The sequence below is a fragment of the Amphiprion ocellaris genome, chromosome 15, assembly GCF_022539595.1.
Source record: "Amphiprion ocellaris isolate individual 3 ecotype Okinawa chromosome 15, ASM2253959v1, whole genome shotgun sequence".
NCBI lineage: Eukaryota > Metazoa > Chordata > Actinopteri > Pomacentridae > Amphiprion > Amphiprion ocellaris.
The window spans coordinates 15364429-15384983 of record NC_072780.1 but is presented as its reverse complement, the minus strand read 5'-3'; the positions used below and the strand labels follow the sequence as shown (position 1 = coordinate 15384983).

The window sequence follows — 20555 nt, the reverse complement described above, 5'->3', positions numbered from 1 at the left end:
CCTCGACAGCTTCACTTTGCTCTCTACCCTGAATGCTAACTAGCCACAAACTATTTAAATTACAAATCCATTCAGTTAGCTAACAGAACAAATCAAATTTACTGATATTCAGGAAATGTTACCTACATTTGTTTCCATAGTTTTGTTTTTGTGACATGACTAAAGCATTTCTGCTTTCAGGTATGTAACAATGCTAACTTGCAGGACAGCAAGTTAAATTAGGAAACCATACAATTAGCTAGAGACCAAATTAAGTGTAACAATGTTACAAAACAAGTTAGCCTACTACACCTAGCATTACCAACGGCATGATTGCTAGCTGTTTCTTTAACAAAGAGCCACTGTTGCTGTAAGTGTTGTAACTTTAGCTAATTAGCTGTATAGCAAACAGGGGAAGATCACAGCTTCAGAATGCACTTTGTTGTCAGCTGAAAGCCCTTCATATACACAAAGCACGGCCACACAGAGTGTACACCAAGGTGGCAGCTGTTAACTGGCTGCATATGCATGTGTGTGACAGTGTGTGTTTGTGGCGAGTTGTGGTATGTTGATCTGTTTGGGGCAGGGGGCGGATGCATGATAAGTGATGACTGACACACACAGCCGAGTTGTCCTCTGTGTCTGCTTGTGTGTGTGCTTGTTTCCATGTGTACATTTATTTGTTCGTCAGTATCCTTCCAGTGCACCTGGTGAGCCATGGGACAGATGATCGACAGGTGAATAGAGGTGTGTGTGCGTTTCTGAAGTGGCTGAGAGGTGGTGGAACTGGTTGGATTGGATGGGCTTGTCTGTTGTTCTGTCAAGCCTTTTACCAAGGTCATACTGAATTGACAGTCGGAAGTGAATCGCATGTTTGGCCTGGGTTTGACCCCTTCATGGCAAAGCATCACAAAGGTTGAGGATGGATACTTTCACTAAACCTGTCCTGCCTTTCCCACAGTTGGATGAGCACAATTTATATAGTGTCAAAAATGAATGAACCAATTTTCTACCTCACACCACATGTTTTATTTGTGCTTTCAACTCAGGTAGCGCCAACATCTTAACAGTATCTTAGAAACAAAGCATCAAGTTGTGGGTGTAAATTCTGTCCACTAGTTGCAACAGCCACATTCTTTATTTAGATAGCTGATAGTTACATCTTCACTTCTCCTATCTCACAATAATAAGTACAGCTTTGCCTTGATTGTATGTGTGACCAATACATATGCTGGTCAAATGTGAAATAGAATGTGTTTTTATAGCACACATATGTTTCAAGGTTATTTTTTCTAGTTTTTGCTGAAAAACTGAATCTGAAAACTGTTTTTTTTCCCTTTTACTGAAAATGATGAGCAGATTAGTATAAATGGATTTTCTCACAGAATTTATGTTCCCACACATCAAGAATGTGTTGTGATTCCAGCTTTGGCAAAACGCTGCTCACCACAGTTGACAGTAAACAAAGTCCTCTGGTGACAAGGATAGCTCAGCTTCCAAAGAAAGAAAGTGCAGAGAAAGTGGGAAGGAAAAGGCTGTACAGTGTGATGCACATTATTCTCCCTCTGAACCCTTTTCACCTTTGTAACATTCAAAATATAGTAGATAGAAGTCCGAAATATATTAGATAAGATAAGATTAACTAGATTGATCCGTCACTGGGAAAATTCACATATATGGACGATGGGGCTTAATTTGTGTCCCCCAGTTCTCTGACAAAACATGTTCGGAGTTGTTGCTTTGATTGTCATTCTCACACAGTAGATTATCAGACAACGAAGGAGAAATGAATCTGTTCTGTCAACATCTCAACAGATTGTGTTAACATTTTGCTCTATTTCCCAGCAAAGCTGATAGCAGAGGGATAAGATGCCAGCTGCTCTCTTGTTTGGGTGTGTGTTTTCTTTAGCACATGTTATCCATAATGTGTGTATGGGCTGTCAGAGCAGTGCTTTCCCTGCTTGGTTTGGATGGTATCAGTATGTTAGTGATTGAAGCCACTGATGAATACCAGATTGGAGGATAAGGGCCAGGGATAGGAGAGAGAGAGTTTAAGTTGCGCTCAAAACGCCATCATACTTCACCTTGATGTTTACGTGGACACAGTGTTTTCCCGCTGGAAATGCGGTGTGTATGAATGTGTTCCTTAGCATGATGGCATGTGGAGGTGTGTGTTTGTGTAAATGTGTGTTGTGTCTGCTGTGGTCATGCTGTCTGTCCTCAAGGCCCAGATGTATATCAGTATGGGGGTGCAAATTTAATGCAGGCCTGTGTTTGTCTGCATCATTCCCATCTTGTCAACTGTTTTGCTCTCGCTTCATAGTTTGTCTTCAGATCTCTTTTCTCGTGTCACAAGTAAATTTTAATTAGCTTTGGCTACGTGAAAATCTTCCTCAGCATCCAGACAACATCCTTTCCTAAAAATATTTGTGAACCAATAGTAATTCTGTTTTGTTTTGTTCTCTCTTAGTACCAGAGGGAAGAAGCATAGCGTTATTTTACGGACCCAGCTGACTGTCCGTGTGCACGCCTGCATCGGTGAGTACAGTCTGACATGTTTATGTGTGTTAACGCACGTTTCTTCCTGGATGCACACACGTACCACGCACAGTCAAACACATCAGCGAGTCTGAGAACACACTGTACCACATGTTCAGATGGTCGTCCTGGGATTTACAAGTTATGCATGTCAGACCTGAGACCTCCCACTCAGAAGCAGAGTTGATTAGTGTGTGAAATTTTTCTCAATTTAATCTAGTACTTTCATCACGTCAATAATTGCGTTAAATGTGTGATGGGAGCTTTCACATGTTGAAAGAGACAAGTGGCTGTCAAAGGATGTCTGTATGTAAGTGTGATCACAGTTCGACTCTGTTGCTACCTTCTGCTGAAGTCTTCACTGTGAGATGCGCTTCACTCTTCTCAGTTTGTTGTGGTGAAGAGGAGGAAGGACGAAAAGACAGAAGGAGGAAAGACTGACAATCACTGAACGCTAGTGGGTGGGAAAAAAAGGAGATGACAGCACATAATCAAAAATATGTCCTGATAAGAGAGGGAGAAAGAGAGATTTACAAGGGGAAGGGTGGAATTATATGAGATTGAGTCGAAGGGCAGCATGGTGTTACGCACAGAGACAACTAATCTTTTTTGTCATAGTGTTATAACATGTCTTTATCTCTGTTCGAAGGCCATGTTGGATAAACATCTAAATTGTTTTATGATGAGAATGCAAAAAACAAAATCATTCATGTAGGCCTCGCACGTTAGTGAAATCATGATCACATCAGCCAAGAGAATCATGTTGACACACATGTATCACGCCGCTATTGTCACCCCTTGACGCCTATTGTCGCGGATTCGCATCATACTACTTTTATTCAGACTGCAGCCGAGATAGCGTATCCATTCCCCCAATGCTGGTTTCATATATAAATATTCAATACGTACATCAGAACATTTTGCAAGCGCTGGTTTCTCGTAGTACTGGTCGGAATGGGACCTAATTATTATATATCTGTTATTATTATCTACACTTATTTTAGCATCAGCTGGAAAGCAAAAACACACAAAAAAGTTTTTTAATTTAATTGTAAATAAATTCAGGTGTCAAGGGGTTAAAAATAAGAATTTTTCATTTTAACTTAACTTAGCCGATGTAACCGAACATAAGCTCCAAGCACTCCAGACTCTAGACTGTCAAACTGTCGGTGCAACAGTTGGTTCCAGAAGAAATATCTCAGTAAAGACAATTGGATTGCCATGACATTTAGTTCAGAAATTTCCGCTCCCCAAATGATGTATCCTAGAGACTGTGACCACCTGACCTTTCTTCTAGTACACACATTGATTCCCTCCTGAGAATCATTTATTAAGATTTTCATCCTCTCATGGTCATTTGACATTGTAACAGAATACTTACCGACATTTTGCCCGTGTGGATGTACACTACCAGTCAAAAAATTTAGACACATTTTCTCATTCATTTGAATGAGAAAATGGACTGGTAGTGTATGCAGGTAGATGACTTTCTCAGTAGGTGTACCCTAGCTAGCTAACTGAGCGACTGACTCATATTCTCTCGCAGTATTTACTAGACTGTGTTTTTGAGTTCGTCATGTGTGACAGCTGTACTTAAATTGACTGTTTGATTAGATTTTCTCACTGTTTAATTTCTGCAATAATGAGAGGAGATGCTATTAACTAGTTTTTTCCCCTCTTTGGCAGCAGCTTTAGGAGCTTTTGCAAACTCCTGCAAATTAAGCTGGGCTAACCAATTACTTGTAATTGCACTTGAAAACAATTGCTAGCTGAGAAACATTAAGACTGCAAACAACACTTATTGTAACCCTATGCAGAATACTGTAGCTGTACTTGTCTCTCCAGTCAAACTAAATATATTAACACAAGTGCTACCCTCACCAAAGATGTTCTTAGTCAACTAGTAGTCATTTGTAAAAGCTGTTATAAAGATTCTGAATATGTCAGGAAGACCAGCATGGAGAGTGTCAGAACATTTTTTAAATAAGCCTAGTTGCACATATTTGTTTAGGTTGTGTACCATTATAGCATGATGCCAAGAAGCTGATGCTAAGCTACTTACAAGTTTCAAATGATAAGCTAAGTTTAAAGTCTGTGAATTATAGGCAGATGTTGGCAGAGTTTCTACCAGTCTGGCAGTCTCTACAGTTACAATGGCGCAGCTTGGCTGGAAACAGATGGTTGGAAAGCTCATAAGTGATATTTAACATTGGAGGTTCAACCAAATCAACAACATTAGCCCAGTTTTGGGTCCCTAACGCACAGCCGACGATCACCTCGACCCTTTTTAGGGTGTGTATAAGAGCCTGTTGAAAGAGTATATAATAACTGCAGGGACCAGTCATGTACACAATGTCTGTTCTTGTCTCATTGTAGAGTTTTTCTTCCTTTTGACCAACTTCCCAATGAAAATGTTCTATATTTTTGTATTTTTTTAAAAAATAAGATTATGTTTTGGGTTTTTCTGCCTTTATTGAAGGACAGCTGAAGACAGATACAAGAGGTGAGGCAGCAGAGAAGGGGGAGTGACATGCAGCAAATCCATGCCATGGGTTGGGAATCAAATCCATGGTGGCTGTGGTTAAGATTTGTGAACAAAGTACATGGCAGATTAGCGTTGTAGTTTCCATATCCATCAGTATACAAGGGTCCTCTGGGCTTCGAGTGACTTCATTTTCACCACTAAAGTGTGCATGTACATGAAGCTTTGAGAGTAAATGTTCATATTCTCCATTTTGCAGTGACATAGTGGATAACTCTGCATGGCCTTTATGTAAAAGGAGCACCAACTGTGTTTGTGCTGGAAAAATAAAATGGGCCTTTTTGATTTGACTTATGGAACACATGCATGATGTACGTACATATCTATTGAACATAACTAGAGGGAACAGCAATGTTACATGTATGCTTCCGCAAGGGAGTATAATCCCAGTGTATGACTCCCTTCACTGACTAATGTTTGTTGAACTAATAAGGAGCAGCCCTACTGAACACATAATTGTCCATTAACGAAATATAACAATTCAGTATTCATTCTCTTCAGAGTAGCAGGGAACTGTTAGCATGATTTATTCTGTTCATTCTGTTTATATGCTAGAATTAAGTCTTATAATGTAGGGAAAACCCAGTTAAAACCATCCCACTCTTTTTTACTTTCTGTGCTTGGGGTGTGTGCTTCTCACTGCTTTCCTCCATGACTTGTCTGCATGGTCAACATTCTCCATGCCAGTGATAGCAGCGCTAATTCTGGATCTGAGGATCGGTGCCTCTGATTGGCTGAGAATGTGATGAGGTGGAAGGTCGCTCTGAGTGGAGCTCAGCGTGTTAAAGAGAGAAAACGTGCACATACTGAAACAGAATCTGTTATTGTATTTATGGTGCATTTCTCTCTCTCTCTCTCTCTCTTTTTTTAACAAAACTAAACTTGCATTATTACAGTGCAAAGATTTAAGAAAAATTCAAAGTAGTTTAGTGAATTTTAATAACAGTTGTTTCCAAACTATTATCACACCAATCTCATGTCAGTAACAAGTTTTGCTACATTTGATATAGATGACTTAAGAGATAATTTTGCAAAAAATCACTTTTGCTGTTATTTGCTATATTTTGCATTGCCTATTGTGTCTACTGTTTCTAGACCTCCTGAACTTGCACTATATTCCCCACCTTTAGTGGATTACGATGAACATATGGCTCCTGTCGGCTCTAAACTGAGGGCTCTCTTAAGTCCCTGGGTCGGGGGTGTTTGAAACAGACGTGCTCTGCTTTGAAATGGATGAGAACCGACCTGGGTCTGCAGCCACCTGCTGCAAATGGACATATATTGCATACATACTCACATGAACATGCTACCTTTTTATCATCATACTCTAATGAAAGGAGTGTGAAGTGGTGTAAGCTAAATCTTTCTCTCACGCCCATAGACACGTTATACACACACCCCCCACACACATACACAAACTCTTAGGAGGAATCTTCCCATGGGTTGAAAACCCAGTGCTGAGCTAAATTTGCTTTTCCTTTTCTTCATAAAAACAGCCTTTTATTAGCAAAAGAGAGAAAAAAATGCATCATCACCAAATAAGATTTCCTTTTGAAGGGCATGAGTGACTTTTGACCAGTGCCAAGGCATGATGATAGAGTTTGCTCTCTATATTGACTGCGATCCAGATTTCATGAACCATGGCACAGATGCTGGGCGGAAACCAGCTCTTTATTGCAGTTGATATCCCAAAGTGACAGTGTGTAATTCTGCTGAATTAAACGGACATATAATCAGATAGCTACGGCAAGTCAGAGTGATCCATTAACTTTAGAGATCTACGGATCGTCTCCCTCTCAGAGTTGCTTCAGCTGTCCACCCATCTACCAGTTTAATGTCCACTAATCCTCCTGGGGCTTGACCTTCAAATCGCATGAGTAGTGGTCAGCATACTATCAACCAAATGAAAAGTCTGTCACATTCAAAGATGCACATTGCTTAGAGAATTAAGAGTCTGTGACTCACAAGTAGTTGGGCAGTGTAGTAGGATTGTGTGATTTGTCAAAGGGTGTGGATTCTTTAATATGTTTCCTGGTTAAAAACCAGGAAAGAATCAATTCCTTTCAGATTTCTCTAATCTGACAGCCTTCATCAGCTTTCAGGTTTGATTGACAAAGATCAGGATTTCATAGTATTAAGGTCAAATCATTGGGTTTGCAACCTTCTTCAATCATCTATTGATCTTCTTTCCAGGCCACAGTGTTGAGAAAAAGAGTCTGTGAAATACAGCTTTCCTGGGCATTTCTTGGCAACGTGGTGGAAAGATGAAATTACATGCAGGCTTGCCAACTTTGGATTAAGGAAACTCTGTGATGCGTGTATGAGTGAGTGAGGGTGTGACAATGTTTGGAGTTAATGAGTTTTTCTGTTGCATATGAAAAGGGAAAAGGAGGACATATTGGCATGGTCAGCAAAGCAGAGACTGACTGCTGGTGTAAGCATTACTCTGCACGGAGTGTCTGCTCTGTTGAGGCCCTTGTGGCACTTTAATGATCCATGTGTTCTCAACACTCTGTGTCTGAACCCCACCGGGAAATCAGGTTGTTTCCTCTTGTCTTACGCAGGTGTCCTGATTGCCTTCAGCTTTAAGCTAACAAAGTGTGAACTTCATCAGTTTTCTTATCTATATCTATAAGTCTCTTCTATTTGTTCTTTTGTCTTTCAGTATCCTCTTCTGTGCCCTTTCACCCAAACTCCTTCTCTCTGTTGAGCCACCCCACAGTCCCATCAGCGTGCCAATCAGAGTCCCTTGTTTAGGGGTTAATTTTAGCTGTCTCTGTTGCAGTAGAGTTGTTGTGGTTCATGGGTGACGGGTGCCGAGAGGTGGTTCAGGGGTGGGGGTGAAGTGAAGGTGTTATCTTTAGAAAGTGTTGACAGCACAGAAACATGTGAGGGAGGCAGCACAGCGCTGAACCTGTACTCGCTATATGTGAGTGTTAGAGGAAGCATGAGGGGCAAACAGGGTTGACTGAGGAAGATCAAGAAGAACTAGAAGATATTAAAGCTGATAAGCAGTATGAAAGGATATGAACTTTACCTTTTGTTGTATTATTGGATGTTTTTCTTAAGACTGTACTAAGCAAGAGTTTTATGCAAGAAGACTGAAAGTCTAACTCAGCTAACAGCATCAGTGACACCTCATTACATCCCTCAGCATGAAGAAGAACTATTATCATTGTATGATGTAAATTAGTTTGTTGTTATGTGGCCATGTGACGTGTTGAAGGCTGTCATAGAGTGGGGAATAGTGGACTCCAACACAGAGAGGGCATTTACAAAGAAAGGAATTAAAACTGTCAAAATTTTGACATTTTATATGAACTGTTGCTGTTTGCTGTTTATGTTGAGCTTCTTTGTGCACCTCGCACAATAGTGATTCACATGGATGGCATCCTGTGTGGAAAAGAGGGAAGCTGTCAGAACTGATTTAGTCTTACTAATTGGTAGAGGTATGAAAACAAGAAAATGTGGCTACATTCGCAGAACTGTGTTATGAGCAGGTCAGATGAAATAACACCCAACTACATAATACATATTGCTTCACACAAGCATTATCTCTGCACAAAACAATATGTTGTCAAAACATATTAATATTACTACCAGGCGGACCAATTGTAGTTACTTTTCTGGACAGAAGCACGTCAAGGTACAGGATATAGGTGTAGGCATAAATTCAACCAGCAGTAGAAGTGTCTTCTCCTACTGGTGAACAAATGCAGTAGTTTTGATGTAGTGATGTTAGGACTTCAGGGAAACTTTCAGGCAATAAAAATATAAAATTCAGCTACCAAAACTGAAAAACAAAGAAACTATTAAAGGACAAGGAAGTGGTAGCAGTGTTTCACAATGGTCCAACATATGGTAGTATAGGTAGCCTGCTGGTAAATTAAGCAGCATTGCATTCAGTTTGAGAAACAGCCACAGAGTGAATCAGCTGTAGATCCATTATAAGCATTTTCTAATGTTGCTGGTGAAGTTAAAAATGCAGTCATTTATTAGCTGTTTACACTGACAGCAGATTAGTTTTATCATAAACAATTTTAGCACATCTAAAATTTACAAATCTAACAAATCTATTTTTAAACACAATTAGTTTCTATTAAGTCTATTAATGCTCTGTCTTACTGATGGCGATAAGCTTTGCCTTGGGAGTCCATATTTATGAGTCATGGCACTGTCACTTGTGTAAAAAAAAAAAGAAAAAAGCAAGCATGAACATAATTCGCACATTTGATGACATTATCTTAAGAATTCCTAATGTGAAAAATTGGAAGACTGACCTGAAGTTAAAGGTATAATGTCCAAAATGCAGCAGGGATGTGCTCAGTAAAGGATACAACCACATGTAAAGCTGTACCGCCTAAGTATAAACTGTAATTTTGTCATTTGTACAGTGATTAAACTGCACATCACTTAACAGAATGTTTCTAGATTCCCAGAGCTTTAGCTTCCCATGTGGCCTCATTTCCCAGCCTTTTCTGCAGCAATTCAAGTGATCAAATGTAGAGAGGGTATGCTATCTGACAGGTAAAGCTCCCTGTAATGAGTTGTGCAGCAGGTGAAACAAAAGAGTCGGAGCGTAGAACAAAAGACCTTGCATGTGTTTTGGAGCCTGTTCAAATCCTTTGACACTGAGCTCTGGAATTTAGCCCTTTCTCCAAAAAATTTGGCATCTTTACTCTTGGATTTCTTCGCCCCAATTATCCGTCTCTAGTCACCCCCTGCCGTATTGTAAAGGAGAGGCTGAGGTGGAGTGAAGTTTGATTTGCTTTGATTTTCACTGGTCATGGTGTTACATAACATATCAGCAGATTGTCAGAAACTTCAAGCCAAAGAGTGCATTGCATGTTTGTTTTCCTGCCTGTTCATCACAGGCTCCACAATTCCCAAAACACACTGCTTCTGTTTCATTCATTTCTGTTTCAGTTGTATGGTTTTTCCTGCTTTGACTCGATAAACAAGCGAAAACAGGATTTTTGGGGAGTGTATTTAAATGCTGTAAAGAGCGATTTTGAGGATTTGATGGAATCAGTGAGAGTTAAACAAATAGAAATCTTTGTAAATATGAGCTTACTGACACGGTGGTCTCGAGTGATAAAGGAGTACCCACTGCTCGATGTACCTATACTGAGCGTGACCGTTGTCTGACCTTGAGATGCTGCAGTAAGAGATGACTACAGCTGGTTGTAACAGCAATTTACTGTGTTGTGCTCCCCCTGCTGTGGGAGATAAGGCCTGGTAATGGCGTGGTGTGACAGGGAGATAATGCTCTGTAATGGGTAAGCTGGGAGGGAGCAGGACATCTGTGGCTGGGCAGTCGTCAAAGTCCAGGCACATTATATGGTTTTGCTGGCATTCTGTCACTTAAATATCTGTGCTGTCCTTTTGCCAACATGCTCTAACTACTTTTTAATCTGCCATTATTTTTATTTACTCCACTCTACGTTGTCCATTTGTCCTCATTTATGTTTCCCAACACCTCCTCACTGGTTTGATTCAGCGTCCACTCTTGTTGCTTAACCCCTGCATTTCTGTCTTTTCCCGGCCTGCATGCTGTGTTCTCTAAATCTATATTTACTCAGCTTAGCTTCATATACTCTTCGTGACTGTTCTGATAGACACCTGTGGCTTTGGCTCAAGGAGATGGGCCTTATGATCCTTGTGGTGACTTCTGAGTCAACAAGGATATTTTGCAATGCTTATGAATTGTTTGCATGGCGTTTGACGAATTTAGACCTGTCAGTTTGTTTAATCTCGCATAGCCATGATACCTTCCACGCAGATGTGTTTTTCTGTGTCCTTATGTTGCTCTTACTGTCTCAGGATTGCTTAAAATCAACAGTTATACTTTCAGAATTCACTCTCATTTCGTCTGCGTTTCATAGAGGGAAAGAAGGAATGAGAAAATCGCTCACATAGTTTCCCTTCTACCCTCACCAGCAGCTGAGACCTGAAGAGTGCCCACATGAGTCATGCTTTAGTTACTGCTGTGGGAGATGGGGAGATGGGCTTATGAGGCATCAGGGAGGGAGGTGTAAAACTGCAGTGGAAGTGTTGAAATAACTTTAGAGCAGTAGCTTTTACAATTGTCTCAAACTGTAAATAACAGGCGGTCTGGACTTTTATTTACCGTTTAGTGGTAGATCATGTTGATTTCTAAAAACGGGATCTCTGAAGCAGCTGCATGTACGGGTATAGATGCAGACAGAAGGAGAACTGCTCTAAACAAAGCTGCTTCTTTGTCGCTAATTCCAGCTATACATATTCCACTGTTTACACTCATCTGTCAGGCGCAATATACAAGAAAGCTCTGGTTATTTATAGCTTTTAATGGCTTTGCTGTGTGATCTAGTTATACTTTCCAGCTGTTTGTCTCTTTAACCACTCTATTGATCCGTTGCTGTGGTGTGGTGGGTCCTGTCTGCAAGTTGCAGCGCTGTGCTTTCTGTGGATGTGGCAGGGTTTTCCCAGGGCTCTAGTTATGCTGACAAACTTGAGAAGCCCAACTGTTGCTCTGTGGCACAACGTACTGCTGTTTGGGGTTTGCTTTCCCAAGCCTCAGTGGGCTTACTGGAAGAAAGTAAGAAATATATCACTACGTGTGTGTATGTGTGACACTCGGCTGAGTGTTACGTCTGGGCTTGTTCATATATGCACCCGAGTGTGCCTGCACAGACCTCTGGCTGGTCTGTTTTAATCATTTTGAAGCTATTACATAATGCAATAAAACATTACAATTACCACAAGTTAAACATCCAGAACTCTGGAGAATCTGCGGGCTTGGCATCTTTTGCTACCGTGGGGTTTTAGGGATGATGGTTTTAGGGGATGTGTGGAAAGAGATGGAGCGAGGGGATGATTTCCAGGGAAATGGTGAATCACTTAGGGAAGGAAACACAAGGGAAAAACAAAGCAAGGAGGAAATGCACCTGCCAGACAGAACAGAAGCAGCGGTCCGGCAGCCCTGAAATGTTATGTCATAGCTCACTGATCTGCTGACTTACAGGTGAGGAGAGAGAAGGAAGAGAAAAGTAATGCCAAGGTAGCAGTGATACCTTCTCTAAGTTCAACATACACTGTGGTTTTCCTGTTCAGCTTAATGTAGTGATTAATTCGGCTGGATTGACTTTGCTTTTAACCCTCCCCCTACTGTTTGTACTTATATCCTGTACCAGTCGTGTCCCAACACAGATGTGCTTTCTGCAGCATTATGCAGGATTTTCACAGCCGTTTTTCGGCAGGTTGCAAACTCTCTTCGTCGCTATCACTCACATACACACACACACACACACACACACACACACACACACACACACACACACACACACACACACACACACACACACACACACACACACCCTACTTACTTGATGCACCATCTAGTGTCATCTCCACCGTCAGTCGCTGAAACTCTAGGCTAAGAAAGACAGCCACTCCTAAGAGAACTTAAGGCCTCTTCTCTGTATGTAAATCTACCTAACTGTGCTCTAACACCTTTACACAGTAGCTTTTGTCATATATCATTGTGTAATTGTTAGGGACACACACACACCAGTGCGGTGCACAACATGCACACACACAAGGGAGGAGTATAATAACAGGCAAGCGTGGTATGAGTCAGAGCAAGATTTTCACTCAGTTAATCCACTCAGTAAGCAGCCCATATCCTCCTGTATCCTCTCTGTTTACTCGATCTGACTGTTGTCAGGTTTCACCCTCTGTTTTTAACGTGTTTGTCTTTCTCACTCTCTCTGGGTCCTCACACTTATTTGTCCGGCTTCCTTTTACTTCCAGACAATTTATGCATATGACTGTTTTAAAGAATAGAAGGTATTCTAGACATTTAACCCCCCAATTAAATGATAATTTGGCTTTCTGGCATTATTACTTAGCATTCTATAACCATCAGTGCTCATAGTAAGGGGGGGAGCTACCAAAACTGAGAGCACAAAGCTATACAAAGCTCGCATTTGATTTAATCTCTTTGCTTGTCTGCAGTCTTATTTCTGACTCACTCCATCATTGCACATGCCCAGTGAGTTCAGTCAATTAACAATGACAGCAACATTGAGCGTGAGAAGTGAGAGAGAGAGAAAGCGAATGCGTAAGTGAGACGGAATAACAAAGGGTGGGGGAAGAGCGAGGGAAAACACTGGGCACTTGTTTCACACGTGCACATTTGTATGTGGGATTGAACACCGCAGTATTTCCCACAATCAGCTTTTGTGCCTTGTCGTAAAAAAAAAATCAGGTTACACTTTATAAGAATGCACTATTTCAGATAAAACGCAGCTACAGAGCAACTAACTGACATCATGTCAATTGCATGCAACAGTGGGACTAAAGTTGAAAGAAAGGAGTTTAGTGTTGAACAGTTTAACAGTTAAACAGCAGTGTTTTCTGACAGAAGAACTGGGATGTATTATTGGAAAATATGGGGTTAAATAGGAGCAAGATTGGCAATGACATTATTAGAAAAAGACAGCATTATTACAAAGTTGTCTTATTTGTGTATGTACTTTTGAAACTTTCTTTGCACAAAGCTTTAGTTTTTGCAACAACACTGTTAGATAAGAGCCAGGATTGGCACAAAGAGGAACTACATCCACGTGTAAAAATACAATGCATATTATGAGTATTAATGAGTTTTTGCTCTTCCTGTGTGTACAGTCTACTAATGGTGTCCTGCATGTGTGAATATAGGGCAGTATCGAGCCGCCTGTTGGTCTCAGACGTGTTATTTCCTAGCTCGGTATATTTTTGTTTGTCTTGTAACTATTTATGTGTGACAGTATTTGGGCTAATTCGGAGGTACAGGGGGTGGGGTGGGGGGGGGCATGTGAGGGGCACAGGGCACATTCTGGTCTTGCACTGAACAGGGATGAACTGTATTTGCAAGTGTGTGTGTGTATTTTTATGTGCTTGCATGTGTTTATGTGGTAGTTTCCTGCCTGAAGACATCTGTTTTTGAGCTTCTTTCACAGCTGATGTCCTTCATCACGGTTGAAGGTTGCGGTCTGGAGAGCTTTTACAGTGTGTGTATAGGATTGTATATATGTTGGAGTGTTGTTTGCAGTGTCTTCCTGTGTATTGGTTTTTTTATTTATTTATTTATTTATTACCAGGGATAGGTTTATGGGAATCATTTGAGATTGTTTATTTTAATCACAATTGTTTCCATACACGGTGCATTTGCATTGAGGCTTTTGCTGCATTGCATCTACTTGTGGATGTGTGAACACACTGTGTATGTGTGTGTTATTGTTGAGCCTAGTCACTGTCTTGGTTTGTTGGTATTCTTTCTTACACTTTGGACGTCTCACTCTCCCTTCCCGTCTTTTCCTCTCTCTCTCAGCAACAAACACAAACCCTGGGCTCATGGGGCCTCCATCGTCATCTGTACCATCAGCAGTCTCCAGTACTCAAACTGGAGGCCAAGACCAACAGACAAAAAATAGACAGTCGCAAAATAACCGAGTTGTCCTCAGCAATCTGACCTTTGCTGTCTGCCAACTTTTCCTTTTCATTTCACATGACATGAAACTGAAATCATGCATTATTATCCAAATATGAGCTTATGGCAGATTGATGGAGTATTTATTCTTTCATGCCACTCCACAGATGTGTGCTTACATGGAGAAACTACCACCCAACTATGAATTTTGCACATGCGCAATGAAACAAAATGCGAGAATCGTGCAGGAGCTCAAAACAAGCTTAGAACTTTGTGTCCAACAACCATAACTGGCATTAATCTTGAATTTAGTCTTATTTTCACCATATGATGTAACACCCGTAACACGTCCTTGACTGAATGTAGAATCTACATGGTAGCCCACACAAATTGCACTGCATGACCTGAACAAAGATTGAACTCAGTATCTAGGTTTGTTACAGTACGCTTGATACCCAATGCTCCTATATTTAGCGTCGTACCAGCACAGAGTGGGAAAGACTTCCTGCGATTAACTCAGGCTCTCCGGCGTGCCATTACACCTCATCCTCATCTCACTTCTTTATTTTAGATCCCACTGAAGACCCAGTTTAAAAGCCAACTGACTGATTGGTCCAGACAGCCGTGTGGGGGCTTTTTTAAGGGGTGCAACGAAATCCTCCAGAAACACGAGTCAGCGGTTATAACTGGGCTTAAATGCAGGACTACCAGCTGTGCCCCGCCCCTCTCTAGCCTGACCAACAGGCAGTTGTACCATCATGAAAAATATTACCTTTGATTGACCTCAGCGCATGCTTATCTGTAAATATCCTAATAAACTGAAGTAATTCCCCCTGGTCAAAGCGCCTACAGTAGAACAAGTTCATGTGTATTCTGTGGGTGGAGAGGTTACATTTTTAACTGTAGTGCTGAGCTCTGAACCAGCATCTAGTGGTTATGGTGGGAGCTGTGTCTTAGGATTTCTTTGCAATGGCTTCAACACGCTACTTTATCATAGTTTCTGTGAATAATTACTTCATAGTTTTTCAGTCAGTTGTACATTTATTTTTCCTGATTTTTGACCATTTGAGGAAATTGGAAGCAAAGTCAGAAGACAACACTGACAATATTATCACCTTAGTTGTTGATACAAGAAAAGCTTGTAAGCATACGGTTGTAAGCATGCAATCCATCCAGACATGAACAAGCATTCTTTTGCAGTTGTGTTTCTGACTGGTGAATATACACCGAACTAAATAATACTGATCATCTCATTACAATACAATGTTCTGCTGAGAAAAGCCTCGATTCCTGGCATTCATGTGGATGTTACTTTGACACGTCCCGCCCACCTCAACAATGTTGCAAACCAAGCACACAGCTCTGTAGCAACAATGTTCTTGACAGCAGCAGCATCTCGCAGCAGGACAGAGCACCCTGCCACATCTGCAAAAATGCTCAAAACTGGAGGAACACGAGAAAGAGCCAAGGAGACGACCTGACCACCTGACCATCAAACTCTTCATTTCCTAATCTCAGTGAGCATCCATAGGATGCACAAAAGCATGATCAATTCAAGCTCAAAGGATTCACTGCCAACATCCCATTCAAACCACTGTTTTAAACTAGGTTGCCTTTAAGGAACATCTGCTGAGCTAGCTGCCTATTGTTAAGTCTGAGGATTAAGCATAGTAGTAGTAGATTGTTGATGCCCTTTGCTAAGGCCACCGAAGCAGAATTAGACTGCAGTCACATGTGGGCTCTCTAATTATGCACTTGGTGCAACAAGTGCAACAAAATACCGTGCGGTTCTGAGTGTAATTGCTGTGGATTAGGCCTTGTGTAGCCTGAGTTGGCCTGCGTGTTTTTCTGTTTGGAGATGTGTAGATGGTGCAGTAAATGTTGAGGGATTATTCAAAGCTGATGGGTCAGAGCACTAATCTCATTATGGGAGGAAGAGAAGGAGGGATCTGACCAATCCTGAGCAACTTAGTAGACAGCCTGGGCACCGGGGGAATCCCTGTTTCACTGCAGATGACACACCCACACACATATGCACACATGGGATAGTTCACATACAGGCTCTCCCATTGCATTATCTACCGTAATCTAAAATAATTGCATAGGGTTACTTAATTTACTATTCGCAAAGTCATTCCATGGGGCATTTTAATTCATTTTTCAGCTTTAGAATGTAGTTTTTCTTGGAGAACTTTGCACATGAATGATAAACAAACAGAAGAACTGGAGACAGTAGAAAAAATGATATCTTTTCATATCAGTTTGGCCCTCATTTGTGGTTTAGAATGTCTTAAATCCTTTTTAGGATGTCATAAACCATATACTGTAAATCAAACTTCAAGAGTAACTTGACTACAATAAAAAAGTTATTCCTTCCATGAACCCAATTGCAGTGATAGCCCAACATACTAGGAGAGGTTCCTATAGACAATATAGTTATGGAGGATATGCACGTGGTTCAGCGTTTGTCGCCTTTGAGAATTGTTTAACATAATTAAGGGCAGATGGAAGAAAGAGTTTCATCCCTATCATATTAAATGAAAAACAGACGTGACTACATCATAAGAAAGTGGAAATAATTAATTTTGCTGGTGGACTTTCCCCTTACAGTCAGAAAATTAAGATTTAATATGGAACATGGAGTTAAGTGACTCGTTAAGGCCGACATGTTGCAGTGCATGTGAGGTCATGGTGAAACAGTGTGGACAAGAACTGTGAGTCCTCCAAAACAAAACAGTAAAACTCCAAGCAATCCTATAAATGACATGTGCCTTTCTGCTTTTTCTTCATCTGCCTGTCTGCACTCAACAAACACAGGGACTGGCTTAAAAATGGGCGCCCACACACACACACACACACACACACACACACACACTACACAAGCACACACATGCACAAGCCGCAATGACACATCACAATGTTTTAGCTTTTCTGGTGACAATAACAAAACGGGAGGACCAGGAAAAAGGAGAATGGCCACTAAAAGACACGTGGACAGACAAACCTTCTCCTCAGAAAGCATCGTTTTTCTGTTGCTCTCCTTCCTTTTCACCTTTTCCTACGTCTGTCTTTTATACCAGTGAAGGACATCCAAATTAGATGTGTTATCTTTATAGTTTTATGTTTTACTATTTCATTTTATTCTTTGTTAAAGAGATGCAGGCACTGAAACAGTGTTGTTTGGCCAAGATGGCTGAAAGTGAGAGTGATTTGTGTTTGAATTGTTTCCAGCTTGTTTCAGCAGTGTTAAGACAGCTGGAGCCCCTTGTGCCAATAGGAAAATGGTCTCCTGATTATTTAGCATGTCAAACTTTATTGACTCTGGAGTAGAAGGGTTAATTATGTTGACAAGACTTTGTTAGCAGTGATCAGGTGATTAAAGGGGATCGCTATGACAACATTAATGCTGTAATAGGTTTGTAGTGTGAAGGTGTTGTTTCACCTGCGCACTTAGAAAAACATCTGAAACACCAACTGGAGAGTTCTTTGAGTGTTTTGGTGTAAAGAAAATCTGTGACAGACTTGATTTGACTTTGGAAACAAAATGACCTTACAGCTACTTTCACATCTGCTGCATCAAAAGCAGCAGACCAGAATGAATGAGGCCAAGTTTAAGCCCTATCTCGGCTGCTGACATGCTCCTGATGCACAGCAGACGTTCGGTAAAGGTTACTCTGACAGCCACACTCACGGCATGATGAAGAACACAAACGTTGCATGTGACCTCGTGGATGAATCATGACACTCATGGGCCAGGTGGAGCGTTTTGTACACTATTAAGTGGCCGCTTGATTTCCAGGGAAACCTAGAGAAACGAAAACCAGGAAATCAGACCAAACTGGCTATTTGATAGCAATTTGAGCTGAGCCATGCATTAAACTTCTTATGTGCGAATGTTCTTTTCTCTTTCCACCCTTTTAACATATTATTTGCAATTTTTTTTTGGGCTGAGTTTTACACACTTTTTCCCACGCATTCAGCGTTGCATGCCAGCTGCCCTTAGTGCTTGTCGTTGGGGGATTTGATGACCTTCTATTACTCGATTATCTCTACTGTACCGACTATCACAGATGTATTTCATGAATGCTACTGCGGATCTCTCAGAAACGGTCCTGCAGATGGAGAGACAGACAGGCCTGTAATTCTTCGTCTGTGTGTGGAATGATAATGATTTTGACCCTGGCCTTGGGTAGCCTTGCCTAGCTTAGCAACGTTTACCACTGTGCTCCAGACAGCAGGACAGACTGGATGGCTCCATGGTCAGGCTTGCCCACGCCCGGACCCACATCAGTAGGTGTCCACCCTGTCCCTCCCTGCCCTCCTGTCAGTACCCTTTTACCCAGCCCCCCAACTCCTGAGGGACCGTAGGATTTGTCATCAACATGCAAACTCTGGAATTACACTGGTTCCCAAACCCCCTGCTGACACACATTTGAGTGCACAACTGTTCATATGCACAAATGGCCAGTATGGACACCCAGTTACACAGACTTTGAGCTTAATGCAGAGCACTTAGGGAAATTATTTCTGTGTCTGATCATTATGGTGGTAGTGTATGCTATTAAAGTACAAATAATTGTATATACGGGGGTAAAGAACGGATGAACAAAAAAGTATATCATTTTTGTAAACCAATAGCATAAAACACACTCTCAAAAATGTTCGCCGATTAGAAGCAACTTCTTTATTACATATCACATTTGTCACCAACACATTACGCTATGAGATGCTATGCAGACTTATCGGAGACCAACAAACCTCAAAAGAAAAAGATAATGTAAGTTTTTTTTGCAATGCATTCTTAACCAAATGGAAATCCACATCAAAATATATAAATGTGTGAATATTGTAGACACTTTTTTCCAGAGAAATATATTTTTGTGTTATTATAATGTGCCTGTGCAGGAGAAAATGTATATAAGAACACTGTGCAATTTCACAGAAATTTTTCTGTAAACATTTGTATTTCTTCTAGAAGGAGAAAATGACTATATCTGTGCACTGTGTGCTGCTCTTTTACTTTTCTTGCACTGTTTCTTCTATCTATGTATCTATCTATCTATCTATCTATGTATCTATCTATCTATCTATCTATCTATCTATCTATCTATCTATCTATCTATCTATCTATCTATCTATCTATCTATCTATCTATCTATCTATCTATCTATCTATCTATCTATCTATCTATCTATCTATCTATCTATCTACGATTTATAAGGTCAAAGTGAAGCTTTTGAAAGCCCTGAAGGATTATCAAAGAAGTGCAGTAATGATGTCTTTGTGTTCAAGGATAGAAATAATAGGGTGAATATCAGTGTTATGGTATATGAGCTTGCAGTCGTTGGTTCTGAGTAGTTTCCGTGTCGTGACCTGAATACCTCAACATTGAAGCCCAGCCAACAGCTCATTAACATTCCAATTCAACTCTAATCACCGCTGCAACGTGTGCGTGTGAGTGTGTCCGTGCATGTGTTTGTTTGTGTGTGTGAGAGAGTGTGTGTGTTATTCTGTGAGTGAGGACGCGGTCAAAGAGTGCGATGAAATGCCTGCCTCAGGTGATGAGAGCCGTGTGGTGTGATTGGTTCCATCAACTCGCAGCACATCTAATGCTATTGTGCAACCTTTGCACAGCTGAAACTCATTTTGCTTACAAGTTTTATTGATCCACTCATATGTATAAAAATTAAAAGGACTGGTGAGAGACGAAAGGTGTGCGGGGGAGTAAACAAGACATCGACATTGCGTCAGAGTAGTTTTTCTCATGTTATTTGAAAACACTACTGTTATGATTTTTTCATATGTTGCCTTGTTGCAGCCTTGATACACTATTTGTTCATTTACATACAAATAACCACTGTATGTGTCTCTCTCTCTGTGCAGAAAGACTGTATAACTCCAATGGACGTGACTTGAGAAGGGCACTGTTCTCTCTAAAGCAGATTTTTCAGGTAACACACGCACATGCACACACACACACACACACACACACACACACACACACACACACACACACACACACACACACACACACACACACAC

General features: G+C 40.9%; 1 protein-coding gene across 4 annotated transcripts in view; it reads left to right on the top strand.

Annotated features, from left to right (window-relative positions):
• fhod3a (formin homology 2 domain containing 3a) overlaps positions 1-20555 on the top strand; it is a 56420-nt gene that overhangs the window by 9160 nt on the left and 26705 nt on the right. For all 4 annotated transcript variants that reach the window (XM_023281656.3, XM_055017625.1, XM_023281655.3 and 1 more), the window contains exons 3-4: positions 2450-2517; positions 20397-20464. In XM_023281656.3, the coding sequence (XP_023137424.2) occupies positions 2450-2517; positions 20397-20464 (136 nt within the window). The remainder of the gene's footprint in view (positions 1-2449; positions 2518-20396; positions 20465-20555) is intronic.